At 34.4% G+C, this 21880-nt stretch overlaps 1 protein-coding gene across 1 annotated transcript in view; it reads right to left on the reverse strand.

The window, feature by feature from the left end:
• LOC143396691 (pregnancy zone protein-like) overlaps positions 1 to 21880 on the reverse strand; it is a 43159-nt gene that overhangs the window by 12385 nt on the left and 8894 nt on the right. The window contains exons 10-22 of the mRNA XM_076852639.1: positions 20026 to 20135; positions 17974 to 18129; positions 17167 to 17394; positions 16347 to 16410; positions 14661 to 14803; positions 10984 to 11133; positions 9180 to 9344; positions 7527 to 7626; positions 4280 to 4424; positions 3588 to 3816; positions 2961 to 3087; positions 2691 to 2812; positions 2455 to 2506 (exon numbers count right to left, since the gene is read on the reverse strand). Of these exons, the coding sequence (XP_076708754.1) occupies positions 2455 to 2506; positions 2691 to 2812; positions 2961 to 3087; positions 3588 to 3816; positions 4280 to 4424; positions 7527 to 7626; positions 9180 to 9344; positions 10984 to 11133; positions 14661 to 14803; positions 16347 to 16410; positions 17167 to 17394; positions 17974 to 18129; positions 20026 to 20135 (1791 nt within the window). The remainder of the gene's footprint in view (positions 1 to 2454; positions 2507 to 2690; positions 2813 to 2960; positions 3088 to 3587; positions 3817 to 4279; positions 4425 to 7526; positions 7627 to 9179; positions 9345 to 10983; positions 11134 to 14660; positions 14804 to 16346; positions 16411 to 17166; positions 17395 to 17973; positions 18130 to 20025; positions 20136 to 21880) is intronic.

Consider the following 21880-nt stretch of genomic DNA (forward strand, 5'->3'; position numbering starts at 1 on the left):
CATGTTTAGTATGATAGAGGTTGATAGGTGTTATGGAAAAAATTAGAAGAGGACAGGTGTTTATCTGGTGAGCTAGTCATCCATGTCTAATCAGAAAATGCAAGGTGTGGAGAGAGAGGGGGCTCCCCATTGAAAGGCTCATTGGTAAATGTCATATGTGAGCAGATACCATAATTAAAGCAGCGAGTAATATTTAGAGATACCTGGAGAAAGGTACTTCCAGAACAAAGGAACCAAAACTAAACCTACTCCAGGGATTGGAGCATCCTAGATGTATTCCAAGAGGACAGAGTGGGCCAATGTGACTGGAGTGGAGTGAGCAAGGGGAAAATTAGTAGGATATGAAGTCACAGATGAGGTGAGGCTTTATAGGTGCCATTAAAGATTCAGGCTTCAACATTGAAAACCCCTGAAGGGTCTGGGTAGAGGAAAGACATGATCTGATTGGTCTGATATATGCTTTAAAGGATTCCTTCGTTGTAGAGAAACAAGGGGAGATGATCAGGAGAGCAGTGAGGAAGTTATTGAGATAGGCCAGGGAAGAAAAGACTAGAGAGAAGTGCACATGATGAGAAGTGGGCAGATTTCAGATGTTACTTGAAGGTGGAGCTCACTAGATTTGTGAATGGATTGGATGTGGAGTGGAAGAGAACATAAACAAGGAGAACTCTAAAAATTTTGACCCTAGAAAGTAGAAAATTAAATTTCCATCACTTGAAGTGGAGAGAACTATGGGTTAAGCAAAATTATGGGGATGAGCAGAGCTTCTGTTTTTTAAACATGCTATTAGACCTGCATACCCATAAGTGCAGATAATAAGTGGGCAGTGGAAATCATGGCTTTGAGTTCAGGAAGGAGATGTGCACCAAAATGTCAATTTTATGGTCTCTATCACATAGTTGGTACTAAAGCTACAAACCTAGAGGTGATTGACAAATGATGGTCTGAATTAACATTGTGCAAATGTAATGTGTATTCAGTGGGAACTATAGACATTGTGGATTTGAGTTTTGATCTTTTCCTGTAGTAGCAATATGCAATATGATACTTTCTGGTAATTCTGGGCCATGATAGTGAGCACAGCTCCCTGCCAGACATGGGATCATGATGGTGAAAACAGACACCCTACACTGTACTGTCTGCTAAATTAGGATGCTGGGTCAGGTGCACAAAACACATATTTTTCGGGGGAGGTACCAGAGATTGAACTCAAGAGCACTTCACCATTGAGCCACATCCCCAGCCCTATTTTGCATTTTTTATTTAGAGGCAGGTTTTTACTGAGTTGCTTAGCTCTTTGCCATTTTTAAGGCTGGCTTTGAACTCTTATCTTCCTGCCTCTGCCTCCCAAGCAGCTGGGATTACAGTTGTGTGCCACCACACCTGGCACAAAATGCATTTTTGACTCATCATGGTGTTTTAAATTTATTGTGAGTTTCTTGAACTGTAATCTCATAATAAGTTAAGGGGTATCTGCATAGAGAACAGATGTGTAGATGGTGCATTGTCTTCAAAATGATACTAGATGGCACAGAATTAAATTTTTAGTGGTAGTTATTTTTATATGATTACAATTAATGATATTAGTAAAATGCTGATTTTTTTATACATGTAAATTTCATAGAATTCCCCATGAAATTAAGAGGTTTACACAAATATGAGTACATTTAAGCTACTAGTTTAAAAATAAATAGTAGTAATAATAAATAATAGCAAACGCTACTAATAAATAATATTAAGTGTCATACCAATATTTCAATATTTTGAATACAGTTTCAGGAGAAGTTTGTAAAACACAGATATATTAGAAAAATTTATTTTCTGGGCCAACAACTTTAGTCCTTATTATTAGCCAACAGCTTTAAGGCAAGTCTTTTCGATTCTCTGTGTCTTTTGCCATTAAAATATGGCAATAATAATAACACCCTCCAAATGTTTTCTCTCATGAGTGAATGCTGATCCATAATGGGGAGCATAGGAAAAATGGAGAAATTTTGATTGGGTAAAGGAGAGTGAGAGAAGAGGAGGAGGTATGGGGGCAGGAAAGATGGTGGAATGAGATAGACGTTATTACCCTAGGTACATATATGACTGACTGCACATATGGTACGAAGCTACATCGTGTACAGTCAGAGAAATGGAAAGTTGTGCTGCAATTGTGTACAATGAATCAAAATGCATTCTGCTGTCATATATACCTAATTAAAATACATAAATTAGTTACTAAAAAATAATACCCTAATAATATTCATTTTTCACTCCCCTGAGAAAATAGAGCCAATACCACATGATTTTTTTTTTTAATCAGAAAATGGATGTCCCTTGTCAAATGTCTTTAGAGTTATTCACAGGAGAGTTTTTCAGAGGGAAGCATGCACCAATGGACATTTATTCCACAACTATATACTTTAATAAATGGCTTAACATGAGAATTTTATCTACTTTTATACTTGCCTGATGCACATAACAGTGTGTTGTAAGTTTCTTCTTTTTCTATTCCTTCAGGCTTTATATTGAAAATAAAAAAAAAACAAAGAATAAAAGTTCATTTCTTTAAAGTAGGGGAGAAAGTATTTGTGAGAAATTGAGTTGTGGATACACTCTTTTACTCTTGGAAATGAACAGAGTTCAGGCATAGTTAGATAATAATATATGATGAAGCTTTCAAGATAGGAAATATATTCACATACCTCAACTATTAAGGACTTTATCACAGTGTCCTTATGTACGAGTGTTGGGAATTCAGTCACCTCATTGCCACATGTTTCCTGAGACTGCAGGGCATCTGCAGTAGCTGTGAAATTCACCTTTCCTGAGGATTAAGGTTTTTAGGGAGTTAAACAGTTATTCTGTATTGAATAGTTTTCTTCCTCTTAACCAGTGTTGAATGAGGAGAAAAAGCATGTCTTGGGGTGTGAGGAGAAAGCAAATCATGGATTGTGAACAGCTGTAGCACTCACCCAGTGACTTTGGGATCACAGACCAAGACACAGTCTTCTGCCTATCTCCACAGACACAGTGAGATTTTTCATTATTCTCTTCTGAGACGGCCAGGAAAGCAGAAGATACCTCCAGCTGCACTCTGACCTGCTCCCACACCCAAATGCAAGTTGGTGGCAGGACACCCGCAGAAGATCAATTGTAGGAAGAAAAGCTTAGAGGGACAGTACATACCAGTCCAAAGGGTGTGAGACATTGTTTGAACAAGTAGATCCTATCTACTACCTTGCAGTTTGGGCATTTGCAATTAGGGAATTGAAAAACTTGCAGGAAAAAGGATAAATGCATCATGCCAATGTATGAAAAAGACATTTCTTTAGAGTTAAAAAAATGAAGCAATCATGGGGAAACGGTATCTGGATTTTGGGAATAAACAAGAGGGGCCTCAGTGAAAATCGTCGTAGATTTTTGTAATCATAGTAGATTGGGCCTGCCAAGGTGGCTTTACTCACTTCCTTTCTGAAATTAGGCTATGTCACACTTGGTTCTGATTTCCTGGGGGATTCCCTAGGAGCCAAAGGCAATGATGATCATGGTAACCATGTGCCTTTTTTCATGTCCACTCACTTCCAGAAAGATGCATTTACCTGGATGCAGTGGGACAAATAGTTGGACACAGTGGCTTTGAGGGTGAAGATTTCTCCTCGAACCACAGAGTAGGGGAGAGTGAGTTCCAGGAAGAAGGGCTGGAAGACTTGAAGAGAGACCGTTGGGGAAAGACCAAGCCCTGTGGTTCCAGACAGGCAGAGTGCACTGGCCTTCCACTCTGTGATGGTGTCAGGTGTCTTCAGGGCCAACTCGCTCTGCCCTGACGAACTAATGAGGGGAAAGAGGATGGTGGTGAACAAATGTCATTTTTAGCTCAGGCCATCGCTGATCCTAGAACCTGGTGACTCAGTAAACTTGTGAGCTTGACTTAAGGTTTAGTGACCAGTGAGTCTCTGGAGGTCTGGCACTTTCTCTCTTATCCCTTCTTCCCTCCCTTTCTGCCACTCTCTTCCCTCCTCTTTCCTCTCTCCCTCCATCCCTTTCTATATTCTTTTCTTTTTCTCCTGTAGCAGAGAGGGTTTCCTCCTGCTTTCTATTATTTTAGCTATCTCAGGAGAATTTTTTTTAATAGCTTAATTGCTTATCTGTGAGTTAAATGAGCTGTGAGCCTAAAATAGTTATCAGAGAAGAAAAGAGCAGAACTGAAAGGGTCAGGAACAAGGATAGTAAGAGTCCTAGAGCAGGATTCAAATCCTGTCCTGAACTGAATGTCAGAGGACATGTGACTTACTCCAGGTCCACCAAGTCCCAGATCCAGGTCTCAGGGAAATACTTCCGAACTGTCTCTTTCACTTGCGTAGTTGGAGAGTCTGTTGGCATTGAGGAAGTTAACCTTGGAAGACTTCGCAGTCCAGAACGAAAGCCACCTGGTGTTGCTATGGGAAGACAGCACATAGGCACCAATGTAAGCCTCATTTTCATCATTAATTTCTATTTTTGTGCATATGATACGGGGGATGAAACCCAGTAGTGTTTTACCAGTAGTGAGCTATATCACCAGCCTGATTTTTAAAAATTTTGACACAGGTTTCACAAAGTTGTGGAGGTTGGCCTTTGGCTTGAGATCCTCCTGCCTCCATCTCTGGAGTTGCTGGGATTGCAGGTTTGTGCCACCATGCTCAGCTTCATCATTAATTTCTTATGGTAGCTTATTTCTGGGTGGAATAAGGCCATTTGTGCAAGGAATGTTTCTTCTTAGAATTATTTAGCCTTCCAAGTTGTTGCTTTGTTTTCTTTGTCCTGTAGAAAATTTAGTCCCTATTGCTTGTTCAGATACAGTTTAGAGCTAAATATATTTTTTCTCTATGAATAAAAGCAAATGTAGCTCTAAAATGATTTTTCAATTAATTAGGAAAAGATTAGAGTAATTTAATATATCAAATAATGCTGTTACACTGAAATGAACATCATGCTTTCCATTGGAAGTAACAATTGAACAAGAAAAATGGACATTAGCCTCAGCAAGAAGATTTCAGAAATTACTTGTTGGTTGTTTGCTTGAACAGTGAATGAGATATAGAGATATAAATAGTAAACAATAGGACACAGTAATGTGTGTGTTACACAAACACTCAAGAAAGAAAAGAGAATAGTTGGGTATGGTTGCCACATCTATAATACCAGCTAATTGGGAGGCTGATAGAGGAGGATCACAAGTTCAAGGCCAGTCTCAGAAACTTAGTGAGGCTCTGTTTCAAAATAAAAAATAAAAAGCGCTGCATATGTAGTTCAGTGGTAGAGTGTCCCTGGGTTTGATTTTACTTTTTTTTTTCCTTTTACCAGAAAGAGGGAGACAGACAGGGAGAAGAGAATTGACTTCGGTTTTAGCAGAAAAGACTTTAACAAGGAGCAAGGTCATATGATCCTTAGTGGGTAAGAAGCTGAGGAGAATGGAGGGCATGCTAGTGAAAGAGGAGTACCCAGAGTGGCAGAGCTAGGAAGCAATAATTCAAAGAGTTTATGAAAAACTCCCCCTTCCAGAGAAGAATGTCTATTTTGGGGGAACTTTAACATCTCTGGGTAAATAGTAGATGTAATTATATAATAAAACACCATGAAGATCAGGACAAATAAATTAGATCTATTAAGGCAACAGTTCCTTAGCTTGATAAAAAAGATATTCCAGAGATCAGAATATATATATAATTTTAAATATTATTTTATATATCTTTATTATAATGTTATTATATACTTTCATAGCTATATATACCTCTGATTTCTGGAATATCACTTTCTTAGTATAATTATATATTGATATATAATAATAAATATATATGTATAAAATAAGGTTTGGATATGGTGTTGAAAGCCATAGCCACAGTCCCTTCTGAGATTAGGGAGTGAGACATGATAACTGTTTAAGGGCGATTAGCCTTTCACAGTATATGGGTTAGACTGAAATGGAGAAAGACCAGAGACAAGGAAGGAAAGTTCACATGGCTTTTTAGTAATCTAGTTATAAAACTATAAGGGATAGGAATGAGATGAGATGTAACTGAAAATGAAGAGGAAAGAATAAATAGGTGACAGATGCTGAAGGAAAACTTTGTTCAGAATATTTAGGATAATACTATGATGATGGTACTCTGAATTTACAGGATTTTCTGCATCATTCCATTGACAGTTTTTTTTCTCTTAGATTTGAAAAGAAAATATGCATTTGATATTGAGGAAAAGTAAAATCAATTTTTAGTGCAGTTCAGATTTCTTTTTCAGAAACATTCTATTACATGGAATAATAATTAGATTTTTTTTTTCATTTTATGCTCTGAACACCTCAGTGAGTTTGGTGGTCATTCTGATTCTAGATATGAAGATACTGAGCCAACAGAAGGTCACATGAATTTGTGGTATTTCAAAGTCATATTTATCATAGCAAATAAAGGGGAGATATTAAATTGTCCCTTTGTTCTAAGAAAACAATAATACTTATTCACTATACAGGATTTTCTTCTTGTTGAGGAAATTGTCTTATTCACTTCTTTGTTTATAACTAGATCTTTGACCCTTGTCTTCCCAAGAGGTTTTAGACCCCTGTCTAATATAGTAATTTTACTTATATTTGAATATGTTTTTTTGGTGTTTATTCTTTTTAAAAAAAGTCTTTATATTACCACACTCATTTTTTTTTACTAGAGAATAAGATTAATAGACGTTCAAGCTTCCAGAGAGAGATCTCTGAATGTCTGGTAACAGTAGGAAAAAATATTCAGGATCCTTTTAACTTTTCCTTATTTCTAGGTATCTTGAAAAAATACATAGAGAACAATAGAACGTTTGTCAAAAGTTGAATTATTCTATGTTATTCAACTTTCATAAAAAGACATGCCGTAGTTGATATCCACGTGATCCTTCCCATTTATCAGCTTCCCTTGTAGTCACGGAAGGAATATAGGCAGAAGTGATATTTGCTATTTTCACTTCTGATCATAAAAGTCACACACCAATCTGCTCCTTTACCATGACTGTGACTTTGAAAGGTCCACTGGAGGGGGTAGTGTTACCAGATGAAAGCAAACTGGTTATCCCTGATTTTATTTGATAGAAAGAGAATCCTAGAGAGCTAGTGGACTCACAAGTAGCTTTTGTGTGAATAAAAATAAAATAAAATAAATGGCTAGGTGCTTAGCCATTTTGATACAGGGGTGAATTTGTTATTGCAATGTAATAGATCTTATCCTGACTAATTCAGGTATTGAATCTACAATGAATAAAGAGGATCTGAAATAGCAAAAGTACTGAAGGCTCACACACAAAAATAGCCAATTTTGACATCAGAGAGAGGGGGGGTAAGAGAAGAACAATAATTTATTTAAAGTCCTATATAGGGAAAAGATGTTACTTGTGGATAGCTTGCCAAAAAAGTTGATGCAGAGTTATCAGAGTCAATACTTAGATGAAGAATTATTTATCCCAACCCACTCCAGTAAAGTATAATTTTTCTTTTGCTTTAGCAGGCAAATAAAGTACAACCTTACCTACTTCATAGGCCATAGCTACTGGTGGAAAACGATGAGGAGGTTGGCAAAAATGTGTCTTATGGATTTTTGAATTGGTAAAAATATTTAATCCTATAGACTGAAAGAGAGATTAGCTTGTTAAAGAATAGAGGAAGTTTAAACTTGAGAATGACATTAATTTATTAAATTTGAATTGCACTTTCACTATTGTTTAATACAGAATTAATAGGATCATTATGAAAATTCTGCACAATAAAGAGGACATCTACTTATAATTATGCAATGGAGTCACAGAACATGAAGTTTACCTACCAAATAATGGGATTGAGATTCAAACCCATTTCTGATTCCCATGATTCCTATTTTAAAATATTGTCTGTTACACTGTGATACCTCTGGAATTATTTATTTTTGTAACCAGGTAACTATAGATTTCAGTCTTAGATGTTTTCTTCCCTCCTATTTCTTCACTAAAGATCTGCATCCCTATATGTATAGCCAACTAGATAAATCTTAATGATTTCCCTGTAGAAAGTGTGATTTTGTCATTTGAAATTGTGGGATTGCATACTAGAGATTTTTCTCCACAATTTAATAGATTTTGTTTATTCAAAGATATTCCTTTCCCTGAATAAGTATACTCGATTGGTTCCTTTGGGGATTTTTCCTTCCCTCTTTTCTTTCCCAGTTTTTAACTATATGGAATATCTGCATTCAAAGCACACATGTCACAATAGTCTGATTCCTGGAGTCTCCCTGTCCCCACCTTTTACCTTCAATATTCATCACTGATAAACTCTACTTACTGTCTCATCTCAGAGTACCTGGGGAGCCATATGACCCTGGGGCATAGTTGTCAGTGGCAGTTGGATATGGGATAGAAAGAGTCAGACATAAAGGTTTAAAGACTGAACAGCTAGTTAATAAAAATAAAGTGTGTTTATTTAAATTTAAATTTATTTAAATTAAACTATGAATTTAGAGGCTTAAGAAGAGAGATTTAAGTTTCTTTCAGCTTAGCTGCTGACCTCTGTCAGAAGAATGATGTGTGTTTTCCTCAAGGTATAAAAAAATTTGTGTTTCTTTTTTGATGGTGGTATGATTTAGATTTAATTTCACAACCTAGTTAAACTCTTCTTTTGTAACTCTACTAAAGAATAGTTAAAATTATACATTTTTCAAACAGGTTGACGTTAACGCAAATATTGTTAAATCTTTCTTAAGAAAATGGCTGCTTTCTGTTTGCCTGAAATGTTACTACCTTAAAGGTAAGAGTTAAAGTACTGCACTTTATACATTCAGTCATTATTTATTTAACAAGGATTTATTGTCCTAACGACTTGTATGATGGCTTCAATAAACTATTCACACATTAGAATCTCTAAGAATTATTGAAAGGGGAATATGATGATGGAACTCACCATGAAAATCAATTTAATTAAGGATTTTGGCTATAAAAATAAATCACTTGCTGTTTAAGGTAACAGAGAAATTCACGTATGAAAATCTGTACAAAGTTTCCTATGCCTTTGACATTCCAATATTTTTCTCTTTTGTCATTGTTTTGTTAGAGTTTGTGGAAGACCAAATCCTATAGCTTAGAATTCTATTGATTCTCCACCTTAATAGAGACAAAGCAACTTAGGTTTTATTTTGTGGAAAAAGAATTACCTCAAAAATTCTGTAAACATCATCATTATGTAGTAGCTGCTTTGGTGTGTATACCATTTCATTGAGAATTATGTCTTTTGCATGGATGCATTTTTCACCATTTGCATTTGGTGGACCTCTGTATCCAGTGCCAACAACACTCTTTTCTGGTAGCAACTTATAGACCTGTGAAATTGGGAGAATAATGTGAAAATTCTTATTTTGTTTATATTTAATGTGACAATATTCAACATGGTATTTCAAAAGTTATGGGTTTTGTTTAATGTTGCTAAGCCTATATTATCAAGAACACAGAGTCTAATGCTCTATCAGAGGTGCATGTGATAAAGATTTTCTCCCATTCTGTAGGTTCTCTCTTCACATTATTGTTTCTTTTGCCAAGAAGAAGCTTTTTAGTTTGAATCCATCCCATTTATTCTCGCTTTTACTTCTTGATGTTAAGGAAGTCAGGTTTTAAGCCAACACGGTGAAGATTTGGGCCTACTTTTTCTTCTATTATGTGCAAGGTCTCTGGTCTGTTTGAATTTGAATTGAGTTTTGTACACTGTGAGAGATAAGGGTTTAATTTCATTGCTTTGGCTATTCTGGATTTTTAATTTTTCCAAATGAACTTCATGATTGCTTTTTCTAGTTCTATGAAGAATGTCATTGAAATTTTTATCAGAATTGCATTAAATCTTTATAATATTTTGTTAGTTTGGCCATTTTGACAATATTTATTCTGCCTATCCAAGACCTCTCCTTGGTATGATGTCCTCCAGTTCCATCAAATCACCAACAAATGCCATAATTTCATTCTTCATTATGGCTGAGTAAAAGTCCATTGTGTGTGTGTGTGTGTGTGTGTCTCACATTTTCTTCATCCATTCTTTTGTTGTTGGGACATCTGGGCTGGTCCCATAATTTGGCTATTTTGAGTTGTACTGGATGTGCCTGTATCACTAGTATGCTCATTTTAGTTCTTTTGGATAAATACCCAGGAGTGGGATATCTGGGTCATAAGGTAGCTCCATTCCAGATCTTTGAGGAATACCCACACTTCTTTCCAAAGTGGCTATAAACTAATTTGCTCTCCCACCAACAATGTATGAGTGTACCTTTTCCCCCATATTCTCACCAGTATTCATTATGATTTGCATCCTTGAAGATTGGCATTCTAATTGGAGATGAAACCTCAGTGTAGTTTTGATTTGCATTTCCCTGATTCTGATAGATGTTGGATATTTTTTCATATATTTCTTGGTCATTTGTATTTATAAGAGACATTTTTAAAAATAAATTTGGACAGGAACTCTCTTTCACCTACTCTTAAAATCAGTAAAGTCTTGATTTCAGTAAAAACTTAAAACCTGGCACTTCACATAACAACTTAAATGCAGTGTGTTAGGAAGCTGCATTGCAACCAATTTGTTGTAAATTTCACCTCTGAAACACAGTTTTAGCATGCTTTCTCTATAATCATTTAATATGGACTAGGTATATTTTGTTCAGCCATAAAGTAATATGATAATACCTACTTGAAATTATTGTTCATCTATTCACTTATGACAAATGGGTTAAGCTCCTCTTATACTTAAGAAACTGTGCTAGTCATGGGAAATGTGGTGGCAAACAAGATTGCTCTGTCAAAGAGTATATAATAGAATGAAATGAGATGATACAAGTAAAGTGCTTGGTTCACTGATTGCTGTGGAATTACATCATGCCTATAACTCAGAAAAACTTGTCCTTTGCAGTTACAAGGTCCAAAAATAGTCTTGCCATGTGAGCATTTTGTTAAACCCAAGTCTGAAGTGGTACTCACCGACTGAGGTGAAAGCTCAGCTTCAGGTTTCATTAACAGCACACTCTGGTCTACAGCCCTGAGGGCGCAGAGGGAGAAGGGCGTGGCTTTGACCTTCAGGTGACTGTCTGAGGCTGGCAAGCCCTGGACTGATGAGAAACTCAAATTTACCTGTAAAGAGGATATGGTCATAGCAGCAACTTTTGTAAATATTACAGTCTCACATCTCTCTTACTCCAGGCCAAGATGAGTCTTTTGACCTTTTCTTTCTCTCTTTCCTTCTTAGAGCAGACATAAGAGATGAATTTTCCCAGGAACCACCAATTACACATCCTTGGATGTTTAAACTTAGGTTTCCTATTCTTTATATAACTGGGGAAATATAAGTTGGCTTGGATCACATAGAATTTGAATCCTGGACTGGGATTGAAAACACGTATGCTAAGTGTAAGTGGCTGCCCTATTTCTGTGCAGTGTATTGTGATGAATGTGTGTGCTTTGTAAGATTCTGTGAAAAATCACATTCAACATTTTAATTGGTCAACTGAATTCTCTTCCAGCTGGATATCTTAGCCACATGAAATCTTAAAGCAGGGTACTACTGATAATCATGGTTGGGTGTTTATTGGGTCATTTAAAAAATAACTCATGATATTCTAAGTTTTAAATTCTGCAAAAATAATAAATAGTAAAATATTATTATTTCAAAGTTACCATAAGTGGTATATTTATTGCTCAATTTAAGTTTTATATAGATTATCCACAGATAGGACAATGGAATAAAATAGGTTAAACATCTAATACATACATATCCTAAGTGTTTTAGGGAATTCAAACACCTGTGAATAAAGATCAATAACAACAGAATAATGGGAAATGATGCAGATTTTTTTTTTACAGATTTGATTTCACTTTAGCCAGTAGAAATTAATTGACAAGTGAATCTTTTAGTTTCTTCTATTATGCAGATATTTCTTAAGCAATACCTGAGTTACATTTGAATTTAAAGTAGTAATATCAGATAACTTCCTACATTTTTTCTTTTTTTGGTACCAGGGAATGAACCCAGGGGTGCTTTACCTCTGAGCCACATCCCAAGCCCTTTTTAATATTTTACTTAGAGAAATGACCTCACTGAATTGCTTAGGGCCTTGCTAAGTTACTGAGGCTGGCTTTGAACTTGCAATTCTCCTGTCTTAGCCTCCTAAGCTGCTGTAATTATAGGCGTACACCACCGCTTCTGGCTTTTCTAAATTCTTGAACTGGAAATTTATTTGAATTGAAGTGAAAGGTTAGTATGTTTAGCTAAATAACATTTAACTTACTGAATTTAACTACAAGAATCCTGCTATGTGGTCTGCTAACTTAGCAGTTTGGAATCATGCATCATATAGCATGCATGAAAAATAAATCACTAATTATATATCCTCAAAATGTAGACATATTTATATCTCTAATTCAATATATTTGGATCCAAACAATGCTTTTGGAAATTTTCATTTTAAGTGTTTTTAGTTTTAGAAAATTTAAGTTCATTAAAATAAATTTATGAATATACACAACAAATGAACAAGAAGGTTGTTTGGAATTGTAATCAACTGAAAATACTGTTGACCAATAAATGGAAATGTGATAAAATATAAAATCTTTTAACAATTTGAAAGCCAAAAAAACTTTATAGCATGTTTTGAAGGAGTCCTTATCTAGCTGTGTTAATCAGTGTTTTCCTTAATGGATAATTATATCCAGTAGAGAATAACAAATAATAAAATCCATTACATATTCAATGTGTGCACCAAATTTGTTGTTTTAAAGGGAAGGTGTTTTCAAAATAAAAATAGTTTTCTCTGTCCCAACAAAGATTGAAAATATATATTTAAATTATATTTGATTTGAAGGAATTCATGTCTCAGTCAAACCTGAGGTATTTCCTCATGTTCTCAGTCCACTGTTTATTCATCATCCTGACAGGCTGTCTAAATTGATTTATACCTTCAATTGATCTACTCTTCTCATGTTTTGTGGTATTTTATATGAAGAGAAATATAATCTCCATGGGCTTTTGTTTCTGTGGGAAAGTTTCATGGTGTTACACAGAAATTGTTGCAGATTTGGCAGATTGAGAAACATTGTTTAGTTTGAACTCTGAGAAGAAAATCGATGTTCTATTGATTATATTTTTGAAAACCTCTCTGATTCCCCACTGTGATGGGAACACCAACTCACCAGAAAGAGCACTGCTCCACTGTTATGAGTAAAGTGGGCTGATATCTGTGGCATAGCAGGGCCCTTCCAGGATCGAACAACTCACTCTCCACTTGTTAATAGTGAAAGCCATGAAGCTTGAGCAGTGTTAATAGTGAAAGCCATGAAGCTTGAGCAGGCATCTCCCCTCACTTGACAGAAAGCAAACCAAAATCCCAAAAGGAAGAGGCACTAGACTCCAAGGACATTATATTTATATTTCTAATATGAAAAGGTCCAGGCTTAGTAGAATTCTTTAGATGGAATTGAAGATGTATAAAGATATGTATCAGAATCCATTGTGTGTTTTTCTTAGTTTGTTTGTTTGGTGGTGCTGCTGGGGATTGAACCCAGGGCCAGGTGTAGGTGAGGCAAGCTCTCTATCAGCTGAGCTATTTCCCCAGCCCCAGTGTATTTATTTATTTATTGGCAATCACACAAGAGTCTTTATTGCAAGCTCGAGCCTGGACTCAAAACTGTTCCTGATGCAGCAGTCCTAGGGAGTGAGTCCCAGGCCTTTGTTCAGTGAGAGTTTATAGGTTTTGGGGGATACTCTATATGTCACAACATCACACAGCAAATCATTTCACACCATGGGAAAATCATACAACAATTCTTAACGTTGATTAGCACATTCACTGGCACCCAGTGTATTATTTTTTAAAATAATGCAAGTATTGTTTTAATGGGAGAAAAGTTCAGATGTTATAAACACACATTGTTTTATTCTCTGTAAAGTGTGTGTTAAAAGATTCCTCCCAGTTTTTGAGGAGATATCTGAAGTAGGTAGATTCTGTTTGCTAATGTTACAATATACTGCCAGAATAGTAAAAATCAGATAAAAGCACCAAATTCTACTGAGATAAAGCTTATTTTTTATCTATTGGGCTTCACATTGCAGCTTTGTATTCTTTAAAAATAAAAAAATTATTTATTCTTATGTTAGATTTTTATGCTATAATCATTATTAGAGTACCAAGATTGTGTTTCTCAAAGCAGGGTACAGACATATGCTCCTGGTTTATATTGTCAAGCTAAATGCAAACTTATAATAACCTACTGGTTCCTGTGCTCAGGTGTGACTCAATAAAATGACACAGCTTTATGAAGCATCATTTTCAGGTGAAAATTTTGGTAATAAAATATTTTAAACTTAAAACTATTAAGAGTTTATACTGGAATGATTTTGAAATCCACATAACTATTATGATAAAAAAGAGTTTTTGAAAATTGTGCTCGTGGTCCCCAGATCTCTCAAGGTATGATGTCATTCTGCCTTGTGAGAATTCTTATTGTCACCAGACCACTCAAGGTATGATGTCATTCTGCCTTGTGAGATTCTTTGGAGAAAAGTTTTAGGACCACATTATGGGAGTATTTTACTTACTTCCTTATTTTCCATACTTAGAAAGAGGAAAAGGATGAAATGACTAAGCCTAAACAAAATGACCCACCTTGTTTGCAAAACAGTTTTCAATTTCGAGTTTCTGAGTGTCTGCAATAATTTCTCCATTAGGTAAAATAGTGTAAAGAAGAATCTGAGCAGTAGGAGCAATGTCTGGTTCCACGTGAAAGGAGAAGGAAAATGCCCCCGTCACTGGAGAATAAAGAAAGTTCAAGATTAGAGATTAGGAACAATTTCTCAATCTTATGAAACAGGGGTTCTCAGATTACTTATTCACATTTGGGACATACTAAAGTAAGAAAATATATACACACTAGTGTGCATATAGTAGTTATTTAATAAATATATGCTGAAATAATGACGTTTTAAAGATATAGGTTTAATAGTTTATTTTCTCTGCTTAAGTAAGAAAAAACATTTAGTCATGTATCTATTTCTAATATGAAAACATTTAAGAAATTTGGGAGAGGATGAAGGAGAGAATTTCAATCAGTTCTAGTTATCCTTAAGATCCAAATCAGCACGTCTTGTCCTGTGTGTAAGAACAATACAAATAATCCAATACAGTCTTTCCTCAGGACATTTACAACACAACAGAGATACAGGTACAAATAATCACATATAAGACATTGAGAGACTCTTATTTCTATAAAAGAATTTCACCTTTATATCTTAGTAATTGCTTCCTGTGTAAATCACCTAATGCGTATGTAACATTTCCACCTTGTTTCTCTCAAGAATGTTCTAATTTAGGTCTTTGTAGCTTAAAATACTTTTTAAAAAAACTATCCTCTGGGCTGGCGTTGTGGCTCAGAGGTAGAGCACTTGCCTAGCTTGTGCGAGGACCTGGGCTTGATCCTCAGCACCACATAAAAATAAATACACAAAATAAAGGTATTGTGTCCAACTACAACTAAAAAATAAATATTAAAAAAACTATCCCCTTCCTATGTCCTTAAAAGATTGATGGGCATAGAGTTTTCTTTTGGGGTGATGAAAATGTATTGAAAATAGGTAGATTTGGTGGTTGCTCAAAAATGTGAATGTGCTAAATGTCACTAAATTAATTGCACACTTGAAAATGACTAACTTTAAGTGAATTTCACCTCAATAAGAAATTTGAGAAGAAGATCAATTTGAGTACAATTGATAGTAAGTCTCCCTTTATGAACAAGTTACATGTCTTCACTTATATAAGAATTTCTTTTAATAAGTTTTGAGATTATCTACAAAAATGTGAAGTTAGCTTGTGATAGAAGCAAAACCAATAGGGTCAAAATAAATTTTGATAAAAAAATAATACTAAAAACATATGAAGGTATATTTCTGAAACAGTTAAATATAAGTAAGTATGTAATAAATATAAGCAGACATTCATTTTATTAGGAAAATGTTAACAAACTAGTTATTTTTCCTAAGTACTTAAACTTTTCATTAGGCTTCATGGAAGTCAAAGACAAAAATGGAAAAGCACCCACTAACATATTATCATTGAACAAAATGTAGCATATTTTTGTTAAAGTTATATTTCTTTTTCCTATTCACCTCTGTAGGTACTCAATAAATAAATTGTTTTAACTCTACTACAGAAACAAAATTTGAAGCTATTGCTTTATGAGATAGTTTGTTTTTTATGTTATGTTTCCTCTAATGTGAAAATAGCTCTAACCTGCTAAATTGTTCAGGACTTGGTCAATTGAGAGGGAACCAAAACATGTAATTAGAAAATGCTTACCATTTCCTTTTTCAATGGACAATACATGGATTCCTGATTTGGAGATGCTTCCTCTTGCTTTTATCTGAAGATAGAAAGAAATTTATTTATTATTGTTTAAAAGTGTATATATTAATCTTACTTCAAAATGTTTATAATATATAAAAAAAATAGTCATACAACTCCAATCAGAAGTTTTGTTTTATTACTATCTTTACCTTCCAATATTTTCCTAACTGTGCTTTTATCTACTTTGTATAACAAATTTTAGTATGTTTTACATTTTCATTTAATATTTATCATTTCTATTAGATATTTCATTTCAAGTTTATGTTATTTTAATAAATATTTTAAGTACCTACTATATGCAGAGCAATGCATAATGAAGATGGATGTAAAATATACATGTTTTCTCATTGTTGCCCCTTTCTCTAGAAAACAAATATATTCAGCATTCTCTTTGTATTAGACATGAAACTAAATGATTTAATTTCAATAATAATTATATGAAGTGGCTATTATCTCCAGTACTCAGGTGAAATGACATATTTGTCTTTACAGATGAAATTAAGTAATTTATATAAGATCAAACTGAAAGTAACTTGTTAATTTTCTACTTTTTTTATAGAATTAAGGAAATGATTGTATAGCTGGTGTTTCAGTGGAGACCAGAAAATAAACGAGAAATTAAGGCACTAACTCCTTAGGAATTAATTTCTTTTCTAGCATAAAAACAATACCCCCTTTATTAATATTGACATAAAAACTGTTACTTTGACAGGAATCCAGCAATTTTCGAGTTAATGCATTGAGAAAGAGATACAGTGACTCTTATTCTTACCAAATAATAGAAGGTTAACTCTTGTTCATCCTTCAGGGTCTGTTCATTCAAGATGTATTGTGCCTGAATCTCTTGGGTTTGCCCACAGGTCAAAGTACCAGCAACAAGTTCAAGCTGAACATAACTCCTGCTTGGGGAAAACATGAGGCTTGCAGAGTGCTGTGTTCTTTCATGAACTTCATCGAGCCACCAGTCATCAAAGCAGTTAGTATTCTGTTTGTAAGTAACCTAATGTGAAAATAAAAAGTCTATTTGTAGTTAAACTCTCTCGCTCTCTCTCTCTCTCCTATCTAAATATGTCAAGAGGCTGCTTTCCAAAATACAGTGTACAGTATAACACATAGCCACCTTCCTCCTGAGGTGATTTGGGTGCTTGCTGAACTCATTCAGTGGATATTATTCACTTGCAGTCAAGTTTAATTACTTTTTCTTAAGACATTATGGCTGTAAATTGTGTCAGAGCATTTAAATATTCAGTAAAAGTCAAACATAGTATTATGCCAAAAAACTAACAAAGAAACATCTAATGGACATTAGAACTACAGAGCATTAAAAATTTCAAGGAAACATCAAGATGATCTATCCAATGGCACCTGCCACTAGACCATGTGGTGAAGAGTCCGTGTAAGAGTGAAAGTTTTCTGGCAGAGAATTTTTTTGTATAATTTAGGGCTCCACATTGCTTAATTTATGTTATTCTTTGTCACCTTTTCTTTTATTCCTAGAGTTCACATGCTTCTCATACATCCTTGAACTATGTAGTACTACTGATCTGTCTTTCTGTCCCAGATGCCCATTTTCACTCACGGTGACGACAATGGAAGCCGTTGTGAAGTTCATGGTGTTGAAGGAAATGTTGGCCAAACCATGCTCATCCGTAGTAAAACTGGAAACAAAGCTGTTCACACTGGAAGTTATATTTTGATTGGGGATTGGCTGATTCTTGTCATCAACTAGAAGAACCTAGAAATATGAAAGTAGTAGTTATATGTCATGAAGGAGTGACATCTTCTACTCTTTGACCTGTGCAGGTGTTCACTTGTTGGTCACTTCCTACCTTTTACCAAAGATCTTAGAGTCTGAAATCAAGATATGTTTCCTGAGCTCTAAACTCTGATATTTATTTTTAATATTTCTTTATTCTTGTGGTTTTTGAAAATCTTAATGTAGCTTATTTTATTATCATCTTAATTGAAAAGCAATATCTGTATATATTTCTGAGATATAATGTAATGTAGATCACCTTATTTTCTTATTATGTTTCATAGTGAGACAATTAAAATTTACTATTTTTTATAAATGCAATACTATTGGTTATAGAACACCAGCTGTGAAATCGATCTTAAAATCTTGTTAATATTTCTATTAGGATATTTCTATTTGAGACTATTTGAAAGTGGAACCATGAAGTTACCTTCCCCAATTTTTTCCAGCTTCAGTGTTTTTCAGTCTGGTTTCTAATAGCTTTCTATGTAGTCTGCACTCTGCCCTCTTGCTGCTTCCCCTTTGCTCCAAATCATTCTCTATACAGCATGAACTTACCTGATCATGGTGAGTACCTAAAAACCTTCAGTCACTTCTCAATCTGAAATTCCTGCCATATCCTTAAAGGCTCTCAAAGATTTGATGTGGCTTCCCTACAACTATTTGGTGAATTCTGTCACACCTTTTATTTCAGCAGCAGTCACACTGTCTACCTTGCAGTTCTTTGTTCCTGAAACTATTTCACACCTTGGGCATAGGCCACTCTCCTATTTCTGGCCAGGTCATTCTCATCCTTCAAGTTTTCTCATCATCTTCTCTCTATCTGAAATGGCCTGGCCAGACTATATCTATATAGTTCCTAATTTCTTTCCCATTTGATGGATGAAATACTGGAATGAAAGAAGAAAATGTCAAATCACAAATTCAAACATAAAATTCAAAATATAAAATGAGGAAATTGGCTATAAGCTGTCAATTGAAAGATAAGTTAGTTCAAAAGCAACTTTTAAAATACTCAGGAAACTTACATATCTTATATAAAAGAAAATTAATAGTATATTGAATTGGGATATCCATCCTAAAATTTACCATTGTTGACATTATTGATATTGAACTTTGAAACTCAAAAAAACTTTTAAAAAATATTAGTAATAAAAAAATTATCTAGATGAAAGATTATTGCTATAGTTTGGGTGTTAAATATCACTCAAATGCCTATAGTTACAGGTTTTGTCTCCTGGGTGTTACTATTGGGAAGTTGTGGAACCTTTGTTGATGGGGGTGGCTAGTGGGAGGTACTTAGAAAATTGGAGGTACATCCCTGAAGGAGAATTTGGCACTCCAGCATATTTTTCTTTTTCTCTCCTTCCCCTACTTCTCTCCCCATCTTTCCCTCTGGCCATGAGAGGAGCAGTTTCTCTCTGCTATATGTTCCCATCATGTACTTCCTCACCACAAGCTCTGAAGCAATGGGGCCAATCAATCATGCACTGAGACTTCTAAAACTGTGAGCCAAAATAAACATTTTCTCTTTGTAAGCTAATTATGTCAAGTATTTTGTCATAGTAAAAAGTGATTGACACAATTACCTTTTTATTCTTCCTATGGAAAATTAGATTTAAAAAAAATTATTACTTACAAAAAGCCAATCAAAGAGAATTACACAAAAAATGCATTAGAGTTATGTTTGAAATTTAATTAATAAAATCATGCTTTGTTTTCCTGCATTTTGTGCTATTTGCTTTTCAAATTTATTTGCCATAATTTTTTTTCTTAATTTTATTTTTCTTATAAATATTGATTTTTTAATTTTAAAATTTGTTTTATTAAAAGCCTCATGTCTGAAATTAATATATATTGAAAAGATAATTTTACCTGTCCCTGAAAAGGAAGTCCAGGTCGGTAATGTGAATTCACTTTAGTAAATTTCAGTTTGCTCAAGGTATTTGTGATTGCACTTGATCCATAACCAGTTAATTCTAATCCTAAAAAAGAAAAAAAAAGTGAAGTTGAACAGTTCTATGTATTCCAAATTCGCCTTCTAGTTCCACTGTATCTTCACTTCATCATAACAAAACACCATCCATATTCTCTTATTTATTCCAGAATTTCTCAGACATACACTATAGAAGCTATTTGAGAAGCAATTTGATGTTAGCTTCATTTTCATATAAAACATAGTTACCATCCACAATCCCCAATTCTGGTTTTGAAAGTAGCCTACTTGTTCCACCTGTTTTTAAGTTCTCATCTTCTCTGTGATCTCGCTCCAACTTTGTTTCTGTCTCTCTCATATCCTTGCTTTTCTTTTCAACTTTGTACTTACAATTAGATCGTTCACATTCACATTGGCCTTAACATATGCTTATATTTCTATCACAAATATTTTCCCAGAAAGACTTTCCTTTTCATTGCATGGCTTGTCCAAAGTATATCCAATACCTGGTACTCTTCCATTCAGTGTGCCTTTTTTTATCATCTAAGTCATCATGTTATCAAAGTCTAAGTGGTCCATGTCTTGACCCCATATAGATTCCTCATCTCAGATTCATCATAGGTGAACTGTTGGTAGTACTTCATATAGCAGTACCCTTGTGATATGTCATCTTTCCCAAGGCTTTTAAGAAATTCTACAGTTTTATTCTTCTCTACCCCTAGGTCTTATGATTTTATTTTATACTATTGTATAATCTACTAATGCAGTTGTTTTTCTTCTTGGGATCCTCTTTGTCCTGTATGTAGCTTAAATTTAGCAATGCTAAATGAGCTCACTTTCAGAAAGTACTGCACTCACTTTCAGGATATGGATACAGAAGGTGTGGCTTCAGATTTATATTTCTTACCCCTGTTCTGATGGCTCTCTTTATAAAGATTAAAATTATTATTGGCACAACGTATCCACTTCAACTTAATATTATAGATTTCAATTTGACATTTTCATCACAATAGTTCTTTTACATGTATTCCTTAAAAAAATTTTTTAGTTGTCAAAAACTTTATTTTGTTTATTTATATGTGGTGCCAAGAATTCAATCCAGTGCCTCACACATGCTAGGAAAGCACTCTACCACTGAGCCACATCCCAGCTCTTACATGTATTCTATATTGGTTAATGGCATTTCCTTTTCTCCATATTTGGAATCTACTCATGCATTGTTAGTGAAACTGCAAATCAGCTTCACCACTTTGAGAAACAGTGTGGAGATTTCTCAAAGACTAGAACTGGAACCACCATGTGATGGTTATCCCACTCCTTGCTATTTATTTATCCAAAAGAACTAAAATCTGGGTTCATCGTTATTGAATCAGTTTCTGGTATATTACATTGCAACACAGTTTTCATTTACCTTATCTTCTCTGTAACTGATAGAATTATGTTTTTAAAATATCAATTTTTAACCCATGTCTTCAAACCTATCTGATAACTAATAATTTTCAGAATGACTTCTAAACTCTTCAGTATATGATTTACTTTCCTCTCCAGCTTAGCACCAACCTACATTTTCAGATTCTTCTGAAAATGAATGGGTTCTTCTGAAAATGAACCCATTTTTTCTTCATTTTTCATGTTTCCCTGACCATCACCAATCTTTCAAAATATTAGACATCCTATTCAAATAATTTCAAATGCTAGTTTATATTATAAAGCTTTCTTCTGGATTTACATCAGAATTAATTATTTCTTTTCATATTCATTTGGCCCTTAGTTTTATAATTCTTGTAGGAATTT

Source organism: Callospermophilus lateralis, chromosome 4 (assembly GCF_048772815.1).
Source record: "Callospermophilus lateralis isolate mCalLat2 chromosome 4, mCalLat2.hap1, whole genome shotgun sequence".
Lineage (NCBI taxonomy): Eukaryota > Metazoa > Chordata > Mammalia > Rodentia > Sciuridae > Callospermophilus > Callospermophilus lateralis.